We start from the raw sequence: 27,178 nt of genomic DNA on the forward strand, positions 1-27,178 counted from the left end.
TTATTTTGTTTGGTGTTTCGCAGCAGCTGCAAATTTAGTCAGCAGCTTGGTGACAACTTGATTTTAATTTCAGCCATTTATTTGAAAAATTAAATCCTCCAGTGTATATTTACTTGTATGGAAATTAGAGGGCTGAAGGTCAGCCCGTGACTATTGATGAAAATTATCATCTCGGAGATGATGGATAGCAGTTCTGGTTTATGGATCACAGCCCCTCCCCTTTCCGCTTCGTAGCGACTCAGACACTCAGCAACAGATTTGTGCAACGTAATCAACGCGTACTCTACGTGAATGCAAAGCAAATGTGTGGTGGAGCACAAAAGCAAATGAAGTCAGGTCGCAAGATTTGATGTATACAAGTTGGCGTCCTCCAGTGTTCAAAATTGCTTTCACCCTTGTGCACTTATGGTGTAAATGTAAAATCTGATCCTTAATCATATTACCCACCTGGATTCCTTGATTTGCAGTGTTCACGTTAATTTAATTCTCTGTACTAAATGGTCATCGGAGGTCTTGGGATCGGTCCGTATATGTAAGGTTCTTTCCAAAGCAGAGAAAAAGTCTGTCTTGTCTGCTTCATTCCTCTTGTGCATCCATTCCAACATTTCTAGTACAGTATTAAAGAATGGCGTTGACAAACTGTCCTTGTCCTTTACTGTTGTAATGGAATTTTATGACATTTATATGGATTTTGCCTCAAAGAGGCAGCAATCATTGCTCAAGATGGAGTGACTGGGAACTTAAGTTAAGGGGAAAATGTCTAAATGGAACAGAAGCAGTGTGAGGAGAGACGCCATGCGCACGATGGCTCGGAGGACTTCTTCCAGAAAATGGGACATTTATTTGCCCATTTAGGTGTAATAATTCTATTTGACAGAGAATTATATCATGTCGCCTCTGGTTTGAGTTGCCTGAAATGGTCCTTCATAGCAGGATGGTGCATTCGGACATATCATAATTATCCTGAAGTGTATCTATATTATCAGGTGTAACCCTAATATAATACTCAGCACTTTGTCCAACTGTCATGAAAGCTGCTGTCAAAGGTAGCACACTTGTTTTGATAAGATGTGTTTTCTTTTTACAGCTCTACTTCTTCTCTATGATGTCACTAACAAAGCATCATTTGATAACATTCGGGTAAGAAAAAAAAACATTTTCAATGATTCCACTCATGTTCTAAGCTTTTACAGATGAATAAGATTACACAAGAAAATGTTTTTGACATTAAGTCGATGTCTCAAAACCGTTTTCTCTATGACCTTCATTACTGTAGAATACTGTATATATTATTTTCTAGATAAATATGTTTTTTTCCATAAGTTCCTTTTTTTAAAGTACAATATTTCATTTAAAGCCCTTTTCTCCCATTCCACACTTGGTATCCACCATACAATGTAATACAGTATTGTCTTGAAAAAAGAATTGAATGCATTCCTTGGCTATGCTCATAACTCGAAACATCCTCATCTCAAATTGTCTTTTCTTTTTTAATTGAATGAAAAGGATTTCCTACAAAAAACAACAATTGTTGTAATGTGTATTTTAATGGGGGGAATAAAATCCCAATATTATACTTTTGTACATAATAAAATGGAATCAAAACTATCAGTCGCTGGATGTCCTGGTGTGGCTACCTGGGTTTAGTATTAATTAGACAGACCGCCAGATAAAGATTTTCATGACATCCGAACTCTTCTCACCGCTCATCAGTACGACACTAACTTAGTCAAATTATGCAAAGGATAACGAAATACACTATATGACTAGTACTGTTTACAAGCTGTACCACCATTTGTCTTAATCCATTGCCTCAAAGGTTAAAGCGCTGCAATCTAGATACTAGTCAGCTAACTGAAAGGCTAAGTAAGCTATCTGGGTGTTTCAAACACACAAGGTGTCGTGCCTTTATTTTTAGTTTGACAATAAACCTCCACTGTGAATAGCAATAAACATCTAAAAGCGTTTTGTTTTTTTTTTTGTGAAGAATGTACTACTTGTATCTCAAGTAGGCACTCGCAAGTCAAACTGCACAATGGCTTGAAAACTTGTAGGCCACCACTGTGGGATCATTTCTACAAAATTGTCTATCCAACGTGGAAGCAAATGATGATGCTTGTAAATTAGAGATACTTTTCCCCAAAATGGACTCTTTGTAGTCAGAATGCAATTTTCCCTCTCCTACCCCATTTGGTGACACTCCCCTCATCCATTTCTGGTGCATTACTGTCCATATAATTAACGCAAAAGTGAGTCAAGCCTGGCAGCATGATCAAGGCTCAGAAGCATCTGGGACATCTGGCGCAATTACAGCACATCTGGAGCCGGGGCTGGTCTGCGTGGCATGCGAAGGGCTGCTGTCATTTAAATGGGATGCGGAGCTGTGTCTCGACACACATTACATACGTCACAGTCGTCTCAATTTAATCAGCATGTATTCTGACAGTATCATTTTGCCATTCACAATACTGTTTTAGTCACAAAGAACAGCAACTCATCATCAAAGATTTTGGAATTATTATTATTAGTATTTTTTATTTAGTTTGCTGTGGCCTTGACTTATAGAATACAGTACCATTTACCATGAGAGGTGCCTATGCTTTTCCACCTTTATAAAGATGACTAAAGTAACCTAGGGTTGTCGTGGCAACAACAGAGACAATATTTACATAATCATTTCAAGAGATTGAATTAATAAAATGATTTATTTGAATTAAAATGTGTTTTATGATACTGTATTATAGATGGTGTCTTATAGTACTGTTGACTTAATGTCGTATAAATGGAAAAATTCAACCGCTGTTGTTAAAGAAAAGACAATTCAAGTGGTAGATGGGCCTTACATATCCCTTTTAACATACTTAATGGACCTTTCCGACCTGTCAATCACTTGTACAATAATAGCCAATCAGATAGCTGCATTGTGTTAACCCCTGGCTTGAGACGCCCCTCTCGCTGTATTGCCCCACAAGCAATGCTGGTTGTCAGTAGCTTGCGCTTGGAAAACTTAATGCTACGAAGAAAATGGTCCTCAGATGCGCTTGGGGAACGTGCAATTCTTATGAAAGATATCCTGCTAGGTTACAAGGGGCCTGGTTGATTCAATTTCCAAAGACTAAAACACAGTTGAGGAAGTGTCTACGATGGATTAAGGCTCGCGGAAGAGCGCACATACAACTGAATGTGGACAATATCAACAAATACAAGGGTGTATGTTCGAAGGTAAGTGAGGGAGAAGTATCTTTTCTGAGTTTGATTGAATTATTATCAGTGCTTTATACATTGCAGGAGAACAACTTTCACTTTGTTAGTGTATCACTGACCTGCTGAACGAAGTGTGTCATGTTTTATGCTGACGAGTCGGGTTTGCGATACGTAAATGCGCGATGTCATGCAAGAGAAATGTCTATTTGCCCATTTGTATCGCATCAGACTTTTAAGACAAAGCACTGGGTTGCATTAAGTCAAATGAATACACCCACTCACTTATAAAGGCTACAATGATATTACACGTGATCTTTCCAAGTAAAAAGTACTCACCCTGCTTTACATGCGCAGTATGATTCCACTATTTTATCCTGTTGGATTTCAATATGAAGTTTGTTAGGCATCAAACATTTTTGCATTGATCGCCAACATTTTGCTGTAACTCTGACATTGCATCCTGCTCCGTCCAAAATCTTAATTCTGTGTACAAATCCTTGCGTGAAATAGTTGAGACCTCTCTGTAGAACTCTCTTGGACAAGTCTGACGCATTTAGCAAAAAACATAACCCAATAATATCTGGAACATATGTTCTGTTCAGTCGCCATTTTGGAAGCATGTGGAACGTGGCTAAGGGGTCGGAGCTTAAGATTGCCATCGGAAAAGTCCATTGCCACACAATGCCCCCCCCCAAAAAAATCATCATTTGAGCATTTAGGTCGATTTGTTCAAGCAGTCATGCTTCCGGGGTTGCCATTTTTGTTGCTTTGTTTCTTATTAAGGAAAGGCAAAACTGGAAATGACTTAAATGTGGCAATACCAGCCATAGCGACACCTCTGATATGGAGAAGAACTGCAGTACATTTTCAAAACTGAGCGGGTGGGTTGCTCACGTATGGGTTGCTTTCACATGAAGTCACCCATTGTGAATCCTTGGGCGGCGGCCATTTTTTATCACTGAGCTCCGTTACTCATACATACGCAAGGTTGACGACATTATGTTTCTACCTGCATTTATTGAAAATGCGACCGACAGCACATCAAGCCCAGACTGACAACTAGGCTAACTGAGAGACACACATCATGGGACTCAGGACTGCGTCACAAAGGTGCAGTATAGTGCCCTTGATCTTTTACTCAATGCGACAGAAATCACGAAGGAGGAGCAGTAGGATCGGATGCTTGTCTGCATCAAGACACTTCGTAAATGGTTAGTTCAGTCTTGTTTTATAGTTAGGTTGTTGTACCTACGGAAAATTGCTGCAGTGTGTGCTGAGCTCTGTAATTCCCGTGCACCATTCCTCGTTGACATAAAAGCATATTCCACCGCCTTTTGTTTTCTGTGTTAGCATACAGGTAAGTGCCAAAATAAAAAAAAATATGGGCACTTACCTGTATGCTAACATGGAAAACGAAAGGCAGTGAAATATAATTTTTTTAATATTGAGGCAAACTCCATTTATTATTTTTTTTCCAAAAGTAAAACCTGTATATTAGTTCACCACCAGCAAAGCGAAGTGTTTATTATTTGTTTAAAATTTGATCTTGAATCTTTCAAGTGACTAACAAAAAGGATCTTAACCGTAATGTTGGTCTTCTGAAAAGAGTATCAATTAAGCTTGTTAGCTCGGCGACATGATCAGCACGATTGAGGTTAGGACCGGGTAGTGTGATAGAAGCATCGGGCACTCGTCCACAAAGCCAAGTCTCCGTGAAGCACATAACCGTAGAACGTCCAAAGTCTTTCGTTGGAAACGGAACCGAAACACCAAGGGTCATCAACCTTTTTGAGGCTGAGGACTACTTCTTGAGAACTGATTGTAAGAAGGGCTACATGACTTGTTTGCAGCAAACTTCAGTCATAGTTCACTGTTCATACATAAAATATTTTCATTTTAATTTTTTTGTATGATGTGACATTACAGGTATTTTAAAAATGTAAATAACATAAGCAAGTCAGATTCAAAATTTAAAGCTGTGGTATTTTTCAAAGATGCCTCACGGGCGCCTTAAATTGTCCTCGCGGGCTGCCATGCACACGTGGGCACCGCATTGGTGACCCCAGCATTAGACAATGTCCCTGCTTTCGAAGTCAGACTTGTATCCCGGACCGCGAGCCTCTTCGTCATAAGGCTTCAGCGAATTGGCGGGAGTTGTCGAAAAAAAAGTGAGTCGAAAAGAAGAAGGCTCTGATGGTTAGAAAGTCCTCTTGTGTACTTGAGTCCCAAGACGGCCGTGAAACACAAAAACACAAACAGTAACGGAGAGCATTCCGGAAACTGCCACACTGGTACGCGTTAGGTAGGTAGATTAAATGGCGGCGCGCGTTGGCGTGTGGGTAATTCAGCAAAAAATGTGACGTCAGTGAAAACAACCCATAAAGGCTAACTAAATGCAGGACACCCGCAGTAATGGACAAAGAAACCATTACTGCTTTGAATGTGAGTGCCTACTTTGCGTAAGTAACTTCTGTTGTGAAATCTTCCCTTAATTACGATTGAATTCACACTTTTATCTTATTGACATTCTTTGTTAAGGGTGTTTTTCTTGTCTTCTCTTCCTTAGCGTTGTTTCAAAAATAAGAATTATCTTGTCAGCTCCGATGCACCAAAACTGGTGGTCAGGTCGCAATAATAAGCGCTGTTCATGGTATTACTGGTGTGAGGTAAAGAAGTGTTATTTATGTAAATGTTCCTCTATAATTGCATGCTGCAGTCCAGGCTAATGCAGCCCACTATGTCAGTACAATTTCCCACAGCGTGAATCCATTAGCAGCCGAGTCTCGGGGCGAAGGCCGCTGAGTATTTGGAGGGGAAATAAAGAATCAGCATTTAGGGATTTTTATAACTCAACACCTCTCATTCTCATTCGTCAATGGGAAATGGGCTGCTTTTATGTAGCAGCTTTTCTTTTTTTCTGTCTCCTCTACCTAAGTACCCGTATATTGAGCCTTTAATGCCCTTCTTGAACCTAACAAGATTACAAGCTAATATAAACCAAATGTTTAAATTAAACTTCAAACCAGAAGTTTAAAATTCTTTTAAAAACACAACTATGAATCCATTCTGTCTTTTACTTTAATTTTGACTGTACTCTTGTGTGTTCGATGCAGACTTGATTTGGACTCTTGATTTGGAATCAATATTATATGTTTCTCGACTGCTTGGCGCTTCTTGAAATAAGTTGGTGTCAACATGGTAAAAATATTAATTAATTAAAAATAAGGGTATGAACAACGATTTTCTTTTGAAGACACATTTCTGCAGCGTTTTCGTTTCCAAAGAAGTTTAATATATTTGTGAAAGGAAGTGTATACAAGTTCCTGTTTTTCATTTTCAGTTTATCATTCAGTCAAATCCTTTTTTTAATGACAAATTCAAATTGCATATGGATGTTTTTTCCCCCTAATCTCTTGTTCATCATGCAATTTCTTGAACGGAGTTTGAATAAAAATGAACTGGCATACCAATGCTGGTCCATCCAAATCTATCTGATTGCACTGCACAAGGTGCACATTTTTATTTTCAGGAAATGGGAGCGCTCCAATTTTATATATGATTTTCTGATGAGTTCTTCACTGTACATTTCTACATTTATTGAATTTCTTATCTGTGCCATACAGCTGTCTGGGTGACACCATACGTCACATTAGTCAAAGGCCACAGGTTCATACTTACTCACTTTTATAAGTACCCTTGTCACTGCATCGAGGCTTTGTTGTTCAAAATTGGTAACCATAGACTTCAGGTATTTTTAGCTTACTGTAAAGTGGGGAGCGAGGTGGAGTTATGTAGTTAGGAGTGACTTATTACGTACACTGACCGTTTAAAATAAAGACTTTAATGTATGTGTTGAAATCGAAAAGAAAATATTCCTGCTTCTGTAGTATGCTTGTTAGCGCATTTTAAGCCGGGGGGACCTTTGTTTGAACAAAAGAGCAAAGATTGGCGGGCGGGTTTGTGATTCTTTGCTCCTCAAGGTCATTGCTTTTGCCAAGAAGTAGATTAACAACATAAAAACCCTGTCCAGCTTTGTACGTGAATATAATTCATTTTCCTTCTCCGTCAGCACATTTTTTGATTTCCTCATCTACATTTCAAGCTATTTGATATTTTGATTTTCTCATTTGTACTCTTTTTTTATTTTCCTTCCTCCTCCCCCACCCCACTTGTTTGCTTTGCAATTCAGCTTTTGTCAAAGCGTTATCTCGGTACCACAGAAAGAGCTTTCATCCGCCTCTCGTGGTTTCTGTGGCTTATTTTTTTTGGCACCAAATAGCACCCCCGCAGCCCTTGTGAGGATAAGCGCCTCATAAAATGAATGGATATTCCTGTGTATTGCTTAAGTTATCATCAGATAGTGCATCTGTTGAATAGTTAACACCTGAAAAGGAGGGTAAGATGGCCGAATATCTCTTTTGGAATATTTGTTATACAATGTAATTTTGGTTTGCCACCATATAACACCGTAACCAGAAATAAAAGACTAAAAATCCTTTGCAGCGGACACATTGCAACCCCAATAATAAACAGATTGTTCCAGTGACCTAAACATTCATGTAGCAAAAAAGGCTGAATATTTGGCATAACTTTTTTAAAGATGGCATGTGTCAGGAATCATTTTTTTCTCTACTTACCGTATAGCATAGAAATGAAGTCTACCGGTAAAACAGACCATGAACACCGTGCGAATCATCTTTTGATTTTTATACAGAAATGCTCATTTATTCAGTTCATTTATTTTTAGTTTTCAGAGGATAATATCCCAATCAACTTTATATGCAAGCACAACTTTGCTCCAAATAATTTGCATAGCAGACGACAAGAACAAGAGGAGCCTAAATTTAGAAGCGGCTGTTTCAAACTTCTTTGCAGTGTGCGATTGGGGTCTCAGCAGTTCCTGGTGTAACCGTGCTAACTGCCATCACCCCCCCCCCCCCCCCTGCACCATTGCTTCCAGACTGCGCAGCATGTTTGTACCCAAGAGATCCCCTGCTCATCTCGCCGGGCCAAACTCAGATTTGTAAACCAGAATCTTTCTAAACTTTGTTCCCAAAGTCTAACTTTTTTTCCCCCAAAATTCTAAATTTGCAAAGACATTTTCAGAAACATTACCACTTCTTCTTTTCCTTTCGGCTTGTCCCGTTAGGGGTTGCCACAGCATGTCATCTTTTTCCATCTTAGCCTATCTTCTGCATCTTCCTCTCTAACCCCAACTGCCCTCATGTCTTCCATCACACATCCATAAACCTTCTTTTTGGTCTTCCTCTCGCTCTTTTGCCTGGCAGCTCCATCCTCAGCACCCTTCCACCAATATACTCACTCTCTCACCTCTGAACATGTCCAAACCATCGAAGTCTGCTCTCTCGAATCTTGTCTCCAAAACATCCAACTTTGGCTGTCCCTCTAATGAGCTCATTTCTAATCCTATCCGACCTGGTCACTCCGAGCGAGAACCTCAGCATCTTCATTTCTGCTACCACCTGTTCTGTTTCCTGTTGTTTCTTCAGTGCCACCGTCTCTAATCCGTACATCATGGCCGGCCTCACCACTGTTTTGTAAACTTTTCCCTCCATCCTAGCAGAGACTCTTCTGTCACATAACACACCAGACACCTTCCGCCAGCTGTTCCAACCTGCTTGGACCCGTTTCTTCTCTTCCTTACCACACTCACCATTGCTCTGGATTGTTGACCCTAAATATTTGAAGTCCTCCACCCTCGCCATCTCTTCTCCCTGTAGCCTCACTCTTCCCCCTCCACCTTTCTCATTCACACACATATATTCTGTTTTGCTTCAGCTAATCTTCATTCCTCTCCTTTCCAGTGCATGTCTCCATCTTTCTAATTGTTCCACTGCATGCTCCCTGCTTTCACTGCATATCACAATATCATCTGCGAACATCATGGTCCAGGGGGATTCGAGTCTAACCTCATCTGTCAGCCTATCCATTACCACTGCAAACAGGACGGGGCTCAGAGCTGATCCCGGGTGCAGTCCCACCTCCACCTTAAATTCTTCTGTCACACCTAAGGCACACCTCACCATTGTTCTGCTGCCATCATACATGTCCTGTGCTATTTTAACATACTTCTCTGCCACACCAGACTTACGCATGCAGTACCACAGTTCCTCTCATGGTACTCTGTCATAGGCTTTCTCTAGATCCACAAAGACACAATGTAGCTCCTTCCGACTTTCTCTGTACTTTTCCACTAGCATCCTCAAGGCAAATAATGTGGTACTCTTCTAGGCATGAAACCATACTGTTGCTCGCAGATACTTACTTCTGTCCTCAGTCGAGCCTCCACTACTCTTTCCCATAACTTCATTGTGTGGCTCATCAACTTTATACCTCTACAATTCCTAATATTTGCATAAATTCAAATTACTTCAAGTAATAATGGGCTTCTTGTCAAGAAAATATATACTTTGAAGTCAACCTTTTTCATAAGAATGCCTCACTTTGCTCAAAGTTGTCAGGAAACTTATTCAGCTATGCTTTTGCCCCCCGTCCCTCCTCCCGTCTCCCACATGCAAACAAACTAAAATTATAATCCCCAGCATTGGAGAGAAGCTGCATGACTAACTTGGTCATGCAAAGCAGTCGGAATACTTCACTGAATCGTTTTCTACATTCTTAAAGCATAGTTATCACTGCTCGTTATTATAATGTTGGCTGAGCGCTGCAGAATGTAGTAAGAACAACAGCACCACTATTGTTTTAAAAGTTTACTAAAACAGCAAAACATGTTTGTTACAATATCTCATCATTCTAAAAACACAAGACTGGGGAAAAAAATGGAAAATTTGGGGGGGACACAAACAGTGTTCTCGCACAAAATACAAGGGCTAATTTATAGAAGAAAGCAAGAAAGTAAGTAAGGACCTATAGCATGTAGAAATGGAAAGTATAATGAACAAAAATGGTGATTGAATGTATAGAAGCTCTACAGGGGACATCTTGCAAAAAAAAAAAATGTTAAATCTCTTGAGTGTTTGCCCATCAGTCAAGTGTAAAATGAAACAACCTAGTACATTTTTTTGTGAAGTGCCTATTTCCAAAAATATTTTTGTTTTAATCTCTCTTCAGTTGTATAACAGGATGTTGTCATGTTCCTTAAAATTCCCTTTACAGTTCACTCTATATTATTTCCTAGTATATGGGGAAAATATTTTGAGATTAAAATATTGACTTGAATTGATTTGACGTGTTTAACTTTGGGGGTCTTCAAAACAAAAGCACATGAACAAATGCACAATTGTTGTAACCATCAAGTGACCAATGCATTTTTTGCACATTGGCGATTATTCATGGCTCTTTAGGTGCATCCCATTCATTTTGGCATCCAGGCTGCAATGGTTCTCAGCTTGTCGTCGTTTTGATTTTGGCTTTATCACGCTGTAAATGATTTCGCCTTGCTCAATTTTACGGGCAGCACGCAATTGCTGCTGCCCTGAATGAGCAATGAGTTGTGCTATTTTTCTTGCCAGAGGACTTTTTTCCGGAACAGCTGGTGGCTTTTTGTGTTGCCGAGGGCTCGTCTTTTCTTCACAGAAGATGTCGTCCGGTTTATTCGAGCGGAGGTGCACGCCGCGGAGCTCCTCTAGTGTCACCATTGGCATGGAACCAAGGAAGGCTGAAGAGTCTGAGTGGTGGCGGCGGGTTGGTTTGTTTTGGTAGTGGGTTTTGGTTTTCCGGACAGGGTCGAGTGAAGTTGTGGGAGATTTGTTGGATAGGAGAAAATTTGGATCGGGAATGGTGACTGGGAGCGGCAGTGACAACCTTTTAATGTGAGCCCGGTTGGAGTAGGTGCCGGATTTGGGACGTAACTTCCAACCAAGAGGGTCATGGCCGGTTATGAGAGCTGTCCGGACAGGAGAAGAAGACCAGGAAGAAGACGAGGATGTTGACACATGACTTGTGTGGTCTGTCCCAATAATTGGGCTGGAGTAGCGTTGTCTCGGACAACGAGATGGAGGATGGCTTCTCAGAAGGGACGACCCCCGCTGTGGAGGCTGTGGTTCGCTCACGTTTTTCTTGATGATAATGACAGTGGAGCTGTTGCTGTAGCAACAGTCACTGGACCAGCGGCGTTGATGAGAGGAGGAGGTGGAGGTCGTGCGGCCTGATTGCCGTCCGACTTCCTGTTTGTCCGATATGACCAAACCTTGCTTTCCCTTGCACTCTGGAGCACGTTTCCCATTAGTTTCAATCACATTATTGTAACGGCAAGATGACTTGGTTGGACATTCAGCGTCATTATTCGCAGTGGAGCCTTTATTCATCTTTTTTGGAGTATTTAACATCAATGTTAGCTCGGATGATCGCACACAACTCTGTGAAGGCAAAGGAGAAAGTAATAAGACGGGGGAAGTATGCAAAGAGGAACTGCTGACACCCTGCTCAGCTATTTGAGTAATATTTCACAACCTTTTTCACAACAAACCTTGCTGCTATAACATCTCGTGTCAATATTAAAGGATGCCCGTAAATGAAAAACTGTTATGAAACGTTGCATCTTCACGGCACTAACTGTGTTTCAAGCGAAGTATTTTAAAAATCTGACTGGAGACAGTTTCACATCAAATCTAATCACTGACATTAACACATTCAAATAAAATTAAATGCTCCTCAAAAATCTGTCTAAAATGAATGGGAGTGTAAACCAGCTGCACACGAATGAAACTGAATTTCAGGTAACTCGACAATTGCTGCCGGTATAAAATGCCTGAGCAATAACCAACCACGGTCACCACAATGAAGGCCTAAAAGCAAAAATGTCACATGACTATATAGTTTACCATGGAAATAGGCTGAAAACATGATGACCAAAATAATCATGGTTGGCACTTTAAGATATGCGGTACAGAAAATGGATGGTTAGATGGAGCATTGTTCATGACTGGCTTCTCACCTCAACTTGCAGCCAGACACCCACAGAGAATGCCTGACCAGAAATGAGCATAGCTGTAAAAACAAAAGGGTCTCTTTGGTATTCTAATTCTTCAAAATCACAAACAAATTGCAGCAGGCAACTGACCTCTGCACACCCACCAACTCGCTGCAACAAAAGCAAAAAAGTGTGACCCCTGGGTGTTCTTATCGAGAAACAACATTTTCAACCGCAAACAATCTGGTGCAATTGTCAAAAGCGTATCACGTTGGCTACTGTGGCTACATTTCACCGTTGACGGAGAATGAAAATTCAGGAAATGAAAACAAAGGAGGGATTGTGGAAAAAGCCCCACATACATTTTCATGACAATGGAACATTTTTCAATTTTCTTACTAGGTTGAAAAATCGTGCTCACACAGATACATCTCGACAAATTTGCATTTATTTACAGTCAGCAGTCCTTCATTGACCTCGTGAACACGAACATTTGCGCACTCATTTCCACTTACAATATTTTAGCCACAAGTTTATATTATATTTATTTATTTTTAAGAGAACGCCTGTGCTGTTGGGACAGCATCCTCTTGCAATCTGACATCGGGACTTGCAGCCAAATTAGTTGAACAAAATTGTGAAGCTATTAAAAAAAAAAAAAAAAAAAAAAAAAGGGCCCTCTGAGGGATGGAACAATAGCGGTGTCTAGCACACACACACACAAATACTTTGTTTGTTATTCTAAAACCATATTCCCGACGACTTGAAATACATTGACTACATTAAATATGTAAAACCCTGTTTACCTGCAGTCTTGCGTTGATCTGACCTCAGTCTGCGCACACCAAATTTTCTCATCACCTCCTTGATATTTGTGAAAGCTCCCCACCCAGTGACCGAGTCCAACCCTAACCACAACTTCCCCAAATATTTTCTTGCACACACGTGCACACACACCAGAGTTAGCACAAGGTAGCAGTGTAAATGGGAAGTTGAATATGAATAAATCGGCAATAATTTGGTGTTCAAAATCACTCTTATATTTAGATATAAAGGACTTTTGGAGTACTAGTGCGCTGAATTTCACTAAGACCATCGTCTAACTTATCTAGACAGTTAGGAAGCTAGGTCTTGTTGGAAAATAAAATATGATCGGTGAAGGTGAGCAATTTCTCATTCTTACAGCACTATCAACAGGAAGTCTCAAACCCAGTGATTGGATTTACTCATCAGGCGTCTGCTTTTTGAGAGTGCTAAAATTAAGAACCTGGAACCGTCATTGATGCACATCTGTGTTGAAGCAAACATTGCAGAGGGCACTGAATTTATACAAATAATTGGAGGGAAACCAAGATGTATTTCTTTTTTTGAACTGACGTCAACATCACATGGACGCATAATGAATATGCATACTCCACACGTGGAAGTGAATGTCTTCAAAACTCATCTTGTTGACGTGATTAGATGCCATATAAAGCTAAATGCTATGCTGCTGTCTTGACGTTAGATAATGTGCTCGTCTTCTTTGAAAAATGCATAAAGTAGCTGACAAAACAGTTGCCGTGGTTTCTAATTCTTTATCAGATACTTTAGATTGCAGTGTTTCCAGGTCAATGGGTCTTTTTCTCCTTTTCTCCTTGTACAAAAGGGCATGACTCAAGGTTCAATATTGGGCCCCACTATTGTTCATAATGTGAACAATCTTTGTGGTAATTTGCCTGCCCCTGAGTTCTATTTTTCTGCTCATGAAATGGTAATTTATTTTTCTTCTTCAGCTTATAGGGTTGAAACTGATATTATCACATCTTACAAAAGTGCGTGTACTCATTCTAATTGATGAGAAACTGTCGTTGTATGTGTTTCTCCTGACAGACACGCACGAAAGTTAACTGTTTTCGAACCACAACCACTGCATCGCATTCAGTAGCTGACTGCATACACTTGGGCATGTTGATCCGAGCAAATGTTTTTGATTGACATGTCAAGGGCAGTCTCCAATGCTTCCAGTGAACACACCTGCACAGCCCTGAAGCTCAATCCTTATTTTTCAAGATTTCAGAGCCTTAGTTCACATGCATGGGGACTTTTTTTTAAAATCATTCAAATTTGGCAGGATTTAAAAAAAAAAATCTGTGGTGTGTCAAATTTAACAATACATTTTTTCATTTTTATAGTGGGTCTAGAAATCTCCCCCACACCTAAAAATTGCAATTATACTTGAGAAATTCTGGTATGTTTGTACTTAATGTAATTTTGACTCCCACGGGGTTTCGCGATCTGTCACGGAACCCCAACTTATCTTCACCTCAGGTAAAGGCCTAATTCAACATGAGTAGACTAAACTGATAGTTTTTTTTTTGTTTTTGTTTTTTTTACGTGGGGCAGTAATGACCATGCAAATTACAACATGGCATTTTCAAATAATGGCATGTGAGTGCTGCAAACACAGACTATGTAATTGGACAGCTATCTGGCCCCAACGCTGTTTGATGTCATCGAGTTGCTAAAAATACCTGCGATTCTGCAGACCCTCTTCCATCTCTCCGGTTTGTAGATGAGAATACAACTTCTTTTGACCTTGACAGCCATCACAGTCCATCACATACGGGATTCATACGCACACATACGCATCGTCTACTTATGCTCCCACACGCAGCATGAACTCTCCTTCTCTGTGATGGCTTTGAAGCTTGATCACATCCAATTTTAGAAGCAGTGTTCCTTCTGCCACTTTCTTGTAATCCACCCACTTGCTAGCATGTTCTTTCTAGCCCGCTTGGAAGTAATTGGCAGGTTGTCGACAGTCAAGGCCGTTAGGTGAGAGCTCAACGCAGCTATCTCTATGTAATGAGGGAATGGAAAGCAAGTGAGGGGGAGTGAGGTTTAGGATCAACCTGCGGATGAAGGCAGGGATTTTGTGAATGGGACAAGTCACACAGTAAGTAAGCGGGGCTTTGCATTTAACGATTGTTAGCATAGTATATTTATAGCTACTGTACCAAACATCAGAAACAACTTGTTTTAACTTAAACTAAGACAAAAAATGTCGATTACAAGGGGTCGTTGTGCAGCCGCTTTTAAAAGAAATCTTTCACCAGTACGGCCGATGATGCGGCCAAACGGGAAGCAAAACAACTTGAGCTGAAACTACGTAGTACGATCCTAAGATCATTTGCAAAAAAAAAAAAAAAGATAGCATACACAATTGAAATGCTTGCTTTTTTAAAATTGCCCATTACGCTCATTTCTACGTAGTTTGATCTTTCATTTTGATCGCGACCTGACGCCATGAAGAGAGATTGTAGTCGAACGGCTCCAAGAGGCTCCGCTGTTAGCACGGTGGACCTTCCCCTCAAAGCGCTGACAATAATGAGAAATCAAGGGAGCCATGGCACTTTTAAAAAAATGTTTCCTCACAAACACCATGGACGGCATAGAGGATGACAAGATAGGATCACCGTTCATGAATGCAGGAAGCACCAGAACTAGATCAATTCATCAATGATGAGTTTGACAGTGATGCATCAAAGGTAGCTACGATGGATAGTTTTCAGATTGGAGATGAGTCAAATGCTTCTTTTGAAGTCTTGGCCACGGATGTGTAATGTAGTGAATAAACTGCTCTATGCACAAATATTGAATGCATTTTTTTTTAAGTTAAAGAGTGTTGGTTTATTTATTTAAGACTGTAATATGTGTTATCAACAGTATTATTAAAATGTTATGCCATCGTTAACCATTTATTTTAGTTCGTTGAGACAATTGCAGGGACCAGGACAAGCGTATACTGTGGCCTGTCCCAAGATATATATTACCGCTGCAGCAGTACATGCACAAAGATTATTATTATTATTAATGATTGTTGTAAAGACGATTTCTTGAAAACCAATACAAGTACACGCAATAAATGTATAAACCAAGCAAAATACAAATACAGATAATTGCTAATATTTTGAGCACTAATGGGACAGGCTGAAAGAAGGAGAAGGGGAGGGAGAGAGAGAGAGACAGAGAGAGAGAGAGAGAGAGAAAATGGGAGCAAATTGGTGGTGCGCATTGTACATTGGTAGAAGTGTTTTCCTGATGATTTTTTTTAGGTCAACTTTGGCGGTGTGCATTACATCAGGACGCATTATACTAATACTTCACCAAATTCCAGTACCTGATGGCTTTTAGTCATTCATGTCTCTTATTCAGGTTGTCAATGCTGACTCAAACCAAGCTTCATGGTAAAGTCTCTAACTCACATCCATCCATCCATTTTCTTTGTGGCTTATCCAGGGTCGCGGGCAGTGCTGGAGCCTATCCCAGCTGTCAACAGGCAGGAGGCAGGGTACACCCTGACCTAGTTGCCAGCCAATCGCAGGGCACAGAGAGACAAACAGTCACACTCACAATCACACCTAGGGGCAATTTAGAGTGTCCAATTAATGTTGCATGTTTTTGGGATGTGGGAGGAAACCGGAGTGCCTGGAGAAAACCCATGCAGGCACGGGAGAACATGCAAACTCCACACAGGCGGGTCCGGGATTGAACCCAAGACCTCAGAACTGTGCGGCCAACGCTTTATCAGCTGACCCACCATGCCGCCCTAACTCACATTTGGACAATTCATTTGAAACGTACATGATACATATATTGTTTGAACATAGTTACTATCACCATTGGAAATTATAGAAATTACAAAATGTACAAATTTATAGATTGAAAGTGAGCATTATTTATTAACAGGAATCATCTATTCACAACTTGCAAACAAGCGTAACTGTATTATTTTATATAGGATATACTGTGTTCTGGATTTTTCATATTTAACGCTTTTGACTAAATTAGGATCTACGTGAAGTAAAAAAACAACAAACCTTTTTAAATGAATTTCATCCCAAACAAGATGTGCAAAATAATTTCAAACACAGTAATAAACAAACACCATTGCTGTGATGTGATGGCTGGGTAGTTCTATATTTATGTCTATGATAAGTATGTAGTAAATTGGACACAGCAGTAAAAATGGGTTTCATGAGTAAATAAATGACATTTTGTGAGTAACGCCCTTTGACCCTGAGCAAGGTGATGAATGGATGGATGGATGTGAAGGTTCTTTCCACATCAGCTTCCCCTCCCCTCAGCAAATAGAGGGGGCTTGACACAACCTTGAACCACTCCAATGTGTTGTTCTCTTGTTTTCATTTATTTTCAACATATTCACTTCCTACTGCCATTGAGGATGCAACTAAATCTGCTCACCTTCCACAGTTCCCTGTGAAAGGAAATAAATGAATTCTTCTAAATTTTTTATTAACTATCAACACTCTCTAATGTTCATTTTGCCAGGAAAAACTGATATGTTTAAGAATTTCTCATGTAAACTGGTGCTGCTGTGGGGGCTGTACTTAAATTTAGATTTAATCACACATTGTGCATCTAAGAAAACACTGAGTGACAGTAATTACCCGTACAGATAATTTCTATAATCATCAGTGCTAATTGGAAATAGCGAAAGTAGGTCAGCTAATTTCAACTATGTAATCCTATTTTACTCATAACACACACTCATCATAGCGAACAGAGGTATGCTAACACTATTGATATGAAAGAGTCATGTGTTCATTTTCATTATGGAAAATTGATCTGAGTCAATTTATGAGCCCACTGACCGAGGGGAAAAAAAGGTCAATTAACATAAGGCCAATTTTAATTTGAAAGCTCTAGATGATAAGTCGATTGTACATGAATTTGATAACAGGTGAGTTGTCGCTAAGTGGGTAAGTTGTTGCACCCCTACTGTGTAGAAAAGTGTAAAAATGAATTCAAGCGCTGGGAATAGTGGCGCATCGAAAACAATACAACAGTTCTTTTCTTTGATAAGATGCAGTACGGTGATTCGTTGCCTGTAGTGAAGCTGGAGGTGCTGCGGAGGATTTAATGTGTGCACTCCTTCTTTATGTGCGTGTGTCACACTAGTCAATAACTGCTTTTCCGCCAAGGCCGACCATCTCGGAAGCCACCCACGTGGAAATGTTGACAGATGGGGTAAAAGCAAAGAGAGGCGTGGTTGTAAAAAGAGAGCCGAAAACTTCGGGACAAACTGTAATTTTCCTTTATCTTTCTTTGTGTCATCCGTTCTCATCATGTCCCTCCCCGTCACCCCCACTTCGAATTTCACTTGCACTTCTGCATGTCGTCTTTTTGCAGGCTTGGTTGACAGAGATCCATGAGTACACCCAGCAGGACGTAGTCATCATGCTGCTAGGCAACAAGGTGAGACCTTGTTGTCAGTGCCATAGAAGATGGCTTGATTGATGGAGTCAGAGAGGAGGGGATACGATTCATAATGGAGAGAGCGACGAGGACGCATCATGGATTTATGGAAGTCCATTTTATATTTTGTGGACCAGATTTACAGCACATTCAGACTGTGGCAATTTGTTCACAGCTTTGGAAGCCTCCGGCTCTGCCAAAACGCCAGATTTTTAGAACTCATACATCTTCATTAGTCAATATATACTGTATTATACCATAATTTATGGACTATAAGCCGCACCTGATTATAAGCCTCACCCAGTACATTTTTAAAGGAAAAACTATTTTGTGCATACATAAGCCGCCCGTCTATAAGCGGCATGTGCCCACATTGAAACATGAGATAGACAGTATACAGAAAGAGTTTTAAATATTATTATTATAAATATTAAAGTTTTAATAATATACCTCAGCTTTTGTCTCCAAACAGTGCCTGTGATGCAGCAATAACACAGCAGCAATACGGTAGTAACACAGAACTAACAGGGCTGGGTAAAAAAAAAACATACCGATAAAAGTAATTGAGACGGGGCAGTAACACAGCAGCAACACGGTTCAGGCTACATTGCTCCCGTTCTTCCCGCTGCCGTTTCTCACGTCTCACAATTGATTCATATATGCCAAGTTTTTGTGCAGCACCTCTGTTTCCTTCTTTATTGGCCAACTCGATTGCTTTTAACTTGAAAGCTGCGTCATATGCATTTCTCCTTGCATTTTCCATGATGAGGGTCTGTTTGTGCTAATTTTATTCATGCACAATGCGCTACATGAACACGAACATGAAACTTGCGTCTTCCTTGACACATATACAGTGAAGAAAATAAGTATTTGAATACCCTGTTATATTGCAAGTTCTCACACTTAGAAATCTTGGAGGGGTCTGAACTTTTCATCGTAGGTGCATGTCCACTGTGAGAGAGATAATTTCAAAAGAAAAATCCAAAAATCACAATGTATGATTTTTTTTTTTAACAATTTGTGCAATGCAGCTGCAAATAAGTAATTGAACACCTGAGAAAACCAATGTTAATATTTGGTACAGTAGCCTTTGTTGGCAATTACAGAGGGCAAACGTTTCCTGTAGTTGTTCACCAGGTTTGCACACACTGCAGGAGGAATTTTGGCCCACTCCTCAACACAGATCTTCTCTAGATCAGACAGGTTTCTGGGCTGTCGCTGAGAAACACGGAGTTTCAGCTCCCTCCAAAGATTTTTTTTATTGGGTTTTGGTCTGGAGACTGGCAAGGCCACGCCAGAACCTTGATCTGGTTCTTACGGAGCCACTCATTGGTTTTCCTGGCTGTGTGCTTCCAGTCATTGTCATGTTGAAAGACCCAGCCATGACCCATCTTCAATGCTCTGACTGAGGGAAATAGGTTATTCCCCAAAATCTCACAATACATGGCCACGGTCATCCTCTCCTTAATAGAGTGCAGTCGCCCTGTCCCATGTGCAGGAAAAACACCCTCAAAGCAAGATGCTACCACCCCATGGCTCACAGTAGCGATGGTGTTCTTGGGATGGAACTCATCATTCATCTTCCTCCAAACATGGTTCGTTGAATTATGACCCAAAAGTTCCATTTTGGTCTCATCTGACCACAAAACTTTCTCCCATGACTCCTCTGTATCATCCAGATGGTCATTGGCAAACTTAAGACGGGCCTTGACATGTGCTGGTTTAAGCAGGGGAACCTTCCGTGCCATGCATGATTTCAAACCATGACGTCTTAGTGTATTACCAACAATCACCTTGGAAACGGTGGTCCCAGCTCTTTTCAGGTCATTGACCAAGTCCTGTCGTTTGGTCCTGGGCTGATTTCTCACCTTTCTAAGGATCATTGAGACCCCACAAGGTGATATCTTTCAACGGGCTCCACTCCAATTGAGATTGACCGTCATGTTTCACTTCTTCCATTTTCTAATGATTGCTCAAACAGTGGATCTTTTTTCACCAAGCTGCTTGGCAATTTCTCCGTAGCCCTTTCCAGCCGTGTGGAGTTGTTCAATTTTGTCTCTGGTGTCTTCGGACAGCTCTTTGTTCTCGGTCATGTTACAAGTTTGTGTCTTCCTGATTGCATGAGGTGGACTGGTGTCTTTATGCAGCTTATGACCTGACACACGTGCATCTGAATCAGAATAATACATGGAGTGGAGGCGGACTTTTAAAGGCGGACTAACAGGTCCTTGAGGGTGAGAAGTCTAGCTGATAGACAGGTGTTCAAATACTTATTTGCAGCTCTATCACACAAATAACTCGTTAAAAAATAATACATTGTGATTTCTGGATTTTCCTCATTAGATTATCTCTCTCACAGTGGACATGCATCCACGATGAAAATTTCAAACCCCTCCATGATTTCTAAGTGTGAGAACTTGCAATATAGCACGGTTTTCTAAGACTTATTTTATTCACTGTATTCCACATGTCTCACTCTTATCTTTCCTGCCCGAGCGCCCTTGGCGGCCGTTAGAAAAAAATCCATAAATTAGCCGCATCATTACATAAGCCGCAGGGCTGAAAGTGTGTCACAAAAGTCGCGGCTTGTAGTCCAGAAATTATGGTAATACTAATAACTCAACATGGCTGTGCAATGAAAATAAACTGCTCATATTGGCAAACTAACAGTTGTCACCCAAGCCGGCAGTTCTGAGTTCTATAAAGCATTCCAGTCCACATTTTATTTTTATTTACAACTTGTTTCCTGATAAAACCTGCTATGCAATATTTGCCCAGAAGAAGGCAAGTAAGCAGAAAGTCAAACACGCTATAGAGACTGCATTCCTTGGCGGGGGCACATCTCTTCATCATGTGAGAGGTCTCATTTTGCATGGTGTTTGGTTTGGCATACTTGGGGGGGTTCAAAACCTCCCTGTGGAAATTATAACTTGGAAATTTGCACTGTGTGATGGAAAGAGGCCTGTTTCACGGCACTGTGCTCCCAATAGTTTCTGCTGAAAGTGTCAATAAATAAAAAGAAAATTCCCTGTCATTGGCGTAATGTTGGGGTTTTCTGGATGGAAACCAAGGTTGGGAAAAGTATGGCTCGGTGGGGGACATGCGGCCCACGTCGTTCTTATTAATTCGCCCACAAGGATTTACATGATCAAGAGTATTTGTTAGATTCATATAACTGTTTTGTCCTAAATTGAGTGATGCATTGTTTTTATATTGTAGTACAATTGGGTAATAATTTATTGTAAATAAAGAAATATTACAATTTCCACACTATTACCACCCAGTATTGTCAGAGTAGTTACTTACCCGCATTTCAGGTGTGTCTGCATGCATGTTGTTTTAGGTCGCGGGGGGGGTGTCAAACTCATTTTTGTTGCGGGCCACATTGTAGTCACAGTTTCACTCAGAGGGTCGTTATGATTGCAAAACAAAATAACATCTTTAATCACCTCATCATATTTGTCCATGCATTTTATGAACTAGTTTTGGAATCGCCACTCCAATGGATTTTATCAACTATGGTTGATATTTGGTAACACAAAAATGCTTGCAAAAACTCAGAATAATCATTTATGATATGACAAGTTGAAATTTTGGTAGATTTGAACAAGAATCATTGAAGTTGATACCATACGTTGCCTTTGCGGGCCACATAAAATCATGTGGCGGGCCAGATCTGCCCCGTGGGCTTTTGAGTTTGAAACCTGTGTTTTAGGTTTTCAGCAAATAAAAACACACTCCAATGTTTTGTAGGCCGACTCGACCCATGACAGGGTGGTGAAACGAGAGGAGGGAGAGAAATTGGCAAAGGTAATTACCTAGTATTGTATGTTAAAACGCATATCTGCACTCATGTGACACATAACTTAATCTGTCCTACTGTCTAGATTAGTGTGTAATTACTTATCCATGAATGTTCATATTGTTGTTTGCATGGATGATTGGGGAAGCGGGGAGGGCTTGTTGACTTAATTTTCCACACCATTTCACTCAGATATGCTCCGAGAGGTGTACAAGAGTAAATGTGAACATAACCGAGAGGGAGGGGTGGGTTGCAGAAGCGCCATCAGCTGTCAATGCGGAGACACACAACAGGACTGGTGTCATGATAGAATACACACAGAATATAAATGTGAGAAGAAGAGTGTCATAAACTTAAGTGGCTGCAGCATTCAGTACACCTACACAAGCCAAATGTAAAATAGCCTTGACCTCTTTCTAACAGAATGTTTATCAATGTGCTTTGCAGTGGTGTTGACTTGGACTGCATCAGTTTAACAGGTGTCTTTATATTTTTCCCCCAGCTATAAAATGAAAAGTAATCCTGATGTAAGAAACATCTCTTTGTGTGATGCAGTGCTGTTCGACTCCGCCACCAATTAAAGCAACAGTAGTAACAATTTCATACAATTGTCTATTTTTGTCATCCATTAATTTTCTTATTGCTAGAATATGAAACATTTTTTTTTGTGCGTGTGTGTATCAAGAACGTTGATAGCCTGTGGTGGTGAGGGAAGTGAGTGTATTGTGCTTTCTTGCTTATTGATTTAAAAGCTACAAATTAGTGCAGCCATCAAAAATGTCTGCCTTCTATTCATTTCCTTGCATTGTCTGTCAGGAAAATAATGTCAACACACGAATCAATAAGTAGATGGCGTATATCTTGTACAGATGTTAAATTACTGTGATGTCCAAATAAGTTGGCACATGGCCCAAACTGCTGGCAACCAAAGTGAGCGTCTTTCATCAAAGTGAAAATGCCCAATTTGCCTTCATCACTCTCCAGTTTCAAGTGAATTGTTAGTTACAAGTTTTAGAGTGTAAATGCGGAGCAGCTGTTAAATGTGCTGTTATCACTTTTATTGTGATCACTGGAATTACAACATGGCACTTACGGACGGCAATAACTCTGTGACAGTCTGGTATTAAAAAAAAAAAAAAAAAAGGAAGAGTTGCTCTACATAAAGATGACAAAGACGCTTAGAAAATTGCCAAAACTCTGGAACTGACACACAGCACAGTAGCCAAAACTGTATGGCAGTTTCCTGGACAGATTAGACAGAAATATGTCTTCTGTATATATTAGAATGCAGCACCACAATACAATAAAACACAATACAGAAATATGAGGGATATATTTTTTCTAGTTTCTGTACCTACCTGGCATCCAACTGGTTTTGTCCCAGTGTTCTGTTTTTTTTTTTATTTTTATTTTTACAAAAAATTTTTAATGCAGGAGTTTGGGGTGCCCTTCATGGAGACCAGTGCCAGGTCTGGACTGAATGTGGAGCTGGCCTTCACTGCTGTGGCCAAGTGAGTCGTGCATAACCCCACCAAGTGACGGCATTCATCCCCTCACGACACATTGCAAATTAACCACAGAAAATCTAGATCTCATCTTTTGTTGTGGTTCACATTGCTGGCTTCTATGTTTTTTTTTTTTCTCCTACTTTTATCGGTCATGATTTTGCCCCAGGTAGGTGTTCAACTGATATCAGTAAAAATTGTTTTTTTAATCTAGCTATCCATTGGTGGTTTATGACAGCTTGTTTTCTGTTCCTTTTTTGCAGCTAACAATATACAAATGAGCTCGTTGCGTGCTCTTTAATGTATCAATTTGAATTCCGCACCGGTAAGCAAACATAATAGTTGTATCATATCTTTTTATAGGGTTCAGTGCAGTGTGTTCTTAAATTAAGGATGCTGCTGCCACTTCTAAGCATAGTCTGGAAGTTATTAATTTGAGCTTGGGAACTAACCTTCTTTCCCTTTGTTTTGGTGTTATTGCATTTCAGAGGTTTTTTTTTTTGTTTTGTTTTTGTGTTTCTGTAGTCAGTCCCAGCAACGTAGTGAGCCCATTGAGCATCATTTATTTTTGTTTCCCCAGCTCCTACTCTTTGTATACCATTCAGCCGTTTTCTATATTAAATATCCTGTTCACGGTTGGAGGAAGCTGAATCTTATCCCAATTGACTTGAAACAGACTGCACCAGGAACTGGTTCCTAATCAATTACAAGGCACATATACAGTAAGAGACAAAAAACTATTCACACTTGCATCATATAAACTCTGAAACATCAGTTATTGAACCTGGCTACAAAGAGGTCATCATTTATGTGAACTACGGTCGTTTGTATGTGCTCTGTGATTGACTAGCGTCCATTCTAGGGTTTTCCTCACTTCTTGGACAAAACTCATTTGCGATTGGTTCCCGCTCACCTTAATGAGGACAAGCACAATAGAGAATGGATGGCTGGATGATTTGAAGCACAGCTGCTGGGCAAAATAAAAACATGACAAAATACCTGTCTTCGTGTCCAGTCTCTCATCCATCCACATTTGCATTTTGTCAAACTACAACGCCGCGTTTTTCAAATAAATGGACCTGTTTACTGAATGCTGACTCGGAGTAAACACTGGTTTGCGATTGGTTGGTGCCCATTCTAGGGTGTACTCTGCCTCTTTCAGCAAGTCTAATGGGATTGGCTTTAGCTTCTCCATGACCCTTATGCGGACAATTGTTGTAAAAAAAAAAAAAAAAAGATTGGATGGAGTTACTGGCTCTTATGTCTCCATGTCTGTCTTTGTTAGAGAGCTGAAGCACAGGACCATGAAGGAGCCTGATGAGCCAACGTTTCAGTTGCAGGAGTACGTCAACAAAGAAATGAGGACTGCCGGGTGCTGCCACTCTTAGATCGTGCATGGGTGTGTGTGTGTGGTGTGTGTGTGTGTGTGTGTGTGTGAGTGTGTGTGTGTGTGTGTGCGCGCGCGCGTACGTGTGTAAAGGTAGGAGACATATGTACACTCCCATTTAATATTCTGAAGTCTGTGTACCAGAGACTTCTTTTGTCAAATATTCCAACTTTTATCTTCCTCTGCCACTGTGAGTGTAAAAGTGAGCCCTGTATGCACATGCATGTACAGACACGGCCACTTGCACAGTTGTGTTGTGTGTGTTAGACCCACTCACCCCCACCCCGCCCACAGTGTCATGAATGTGCCCCGTGCTGTGATGTGCACATTTTCAATCTTTTGTCAACTGAAGCGTTGTAGTTTGTAAAAGTCTTGTTGGATGATAAATGTTGATGATTTGAATATTCAATCACATGAGAAAAACAAAAAAGAAAAACGTGAGACTAAAAACTAAAGAACACTTTCTACAGATGTTTCATTGTACCTAATGCAAGCTGTTTTTGTAATAACTGTTAAAATGTATACTGGTATTTGTTACAGCGTGCGCTTATCCCTGCTAATGTGATCAATTACAATACATTATATAATATATATACATTTTAAATGTGATTATCTTCAAATAAATGTGTGTATATGTACAGTCTAATACTCGTACATTTATTGTAAACTTGTAATACACAATATTGTATCTGAATGGAAATATTGACATTAAAGAACAAAGAGGTCATTACTTGGTGTTCGTTTATTGTAAACTTGTAATACATATATTGTGACTGAATGGAAATTTGATTTACGTTAATTAAAGACACTGAAGTAGCAGTCGTGACTTTGTGTTCATTCGAGGGGAGATGATTCGAGAACCGGCGCTGTCATCTTCTGGCAGTTAGCTGTCATTACTTTAAGTGCTGACCTCCAAATAGAATGAAAAGCTTCCATCCATCTGTCCATTATCTGAGCTGCTTATCCTCACAAGGGTTGTGAGAGTGCTGGAGCCTATCCAAACATTTCCCAATTATTTGCTTTTAATGCTGCTAATCATGCGAAGGGCACTAAGAAGCCACTGTGTGCAGTAGTGATTATTTTCTCGATTCTCCATTTGCACCATTGTAAGACAATAAAGGGGCACTACTCATTTTTTTTTTTTTTTTAATGTGCTAGCTGGAGGTAGAGGAACAGATTCTGGACCAGTCAACAGTCATAATGGAGGCTCATATTTAATGTATGTTACTGATACTCAGTTGTTGTTGATGTAATAGCGTTGCTGTTCGCGCTACCGCTGGAAGCCAGGCACCTACTCCAGGGAAATGAAGAAAAGGAAAGAGATGTGAGGCTTATTACCAAAATACTTATCTTTTTTACATTACATTTTTAATTTTACAGTGATTTTTTGGGGTTTTTTTTTTTAGGTGGAACGGTGGAACAGCTGGAAAATGTTGGTCTCACAATTCTGTGGTCCCGGGTTCAATCCCGGACCCACCTGTGTGGAGTTTGCATGTTCTCGCTATGCCTGTGTGGGTTTTCTCTGGACACTCTAAATTGCAGTTGGGATAGGCTCCAGAACTCCCCGAGACCCTCGTGACGATACGTGGCAAAAGAAAATGGATGGATGGATAAATTGCCCCTAGGTGTGATTGTGAGTGCAGCTGTTTGTCTCAATATGCCCTGCGATTGGCTGGCAACCAGTTCAGGGTGTACCCCGCCTCCTGCCCATTGACAGCTGGGTTGGCTACAGCACTTCTGCGACCCTTGTTAGGATAAGCGGCAAAGAAAATGGATCGATGATGGATGGATGGCATGTTGTGATGGAGAAAACAGAAAGAACTACATAAGTCCATCGTTCACTTAGCCAAATGACCGTGACCCTCGTGAGGATAAGCGGTTAAGAAAATGGATGGATGATTTTTTTTTGTTTGTTTGTTTCTTTAATTGCGATAGGTAAGGAGCTTAGAGTAAAGATGCTATTATCATGGATCCTGTCTGGTTATATTTCATTTACTGCCAATATCATGCTTAAATAGAGATTTTGCTAAAACAAAATTTAAACATGTTTAGCGAAATACACAGTCATTTAATAAAGGAGTGATATATGATTAAAATGAACCCCATTTTAAATCAGTCAAAACGTT

At 40.3% G+C, this 27,178-nt stretch overlaps 2 protein-coding genes across 4 annotated transcripts in view; one reads left to right on the plus strand and one right to left on the minus strand.

Moving 5' to 3' along the window:
* LOC133495359 (ras-related protein Rab-26) overlaps window positions 1-25,871 on the plus strand; it is a 49,586-nt gene extending 23,715 nt beyond the window's left edge. The window contains exons 6-10 of one of the 3 annotated variants that reach the window (XM_061809907.1): window positions 1,088-1,140; window positions 18,293-18,358; window positions 22,112-22,168; window positions 23,595-23,671; window positions 24,951-25,871. In XM_061809907.1, coding sequence (XP_061665891.1) covers window positions 1,088-1,140; window positions 18,293-18,358; window positions 22,112-22,168; window positions 23,595-23,671; window positions 24,951-25,053 — 356 coding nt within the window. In that variant the 3' untranslated portion in view covers window positions 25,054-25,871. The other 2 variants (XM_061809908.1, XM_061809909.1) reach the window with 2 other exon arrangements.
* LOC133495358 (uncharacterized) lies at window positions 9,448-18,284 on the minus strand. Its single transcript, XM_061809906.1, has 2 exons — window positions 12,904-18,284; window positions 9,448-11,543 (listed from the first exon to the last, which is right to left on the minus strand). The coding sequence occupies exon 2, from the start codon at window positions 11,511-11,513 to the stop codon at window positions 10,512-10,514; it is 1,002 nt and encodes a 333-aa protein (XP_061665890.1). The 5' UTR covers window positions 11,514-11,543; window positions 12,904-18,284; the 3' UTR covers window positions 9,448-10,511.
* Window positions 25,872-27,178: the final 1,307 nt, after the last annotated feature.

Source organism: Syngnathoides biaculeatus, chromosome 22 (genome assembly GCF_019802595.1).
Source record: "Syngnathoides biaculeatus isolate LvHL_M chromosome 22, ASM1980259v1, whole genome shotgun sequence".
In the NCBI taxonomy this organism is placed as follows: domain Eukaryota; kingdom Metazoa; phylum Chordata; class Actinopteri; order Syngnathiformes; family Syngnathidae; genus Syngnathoides; species Syngnathoides biaculeatus.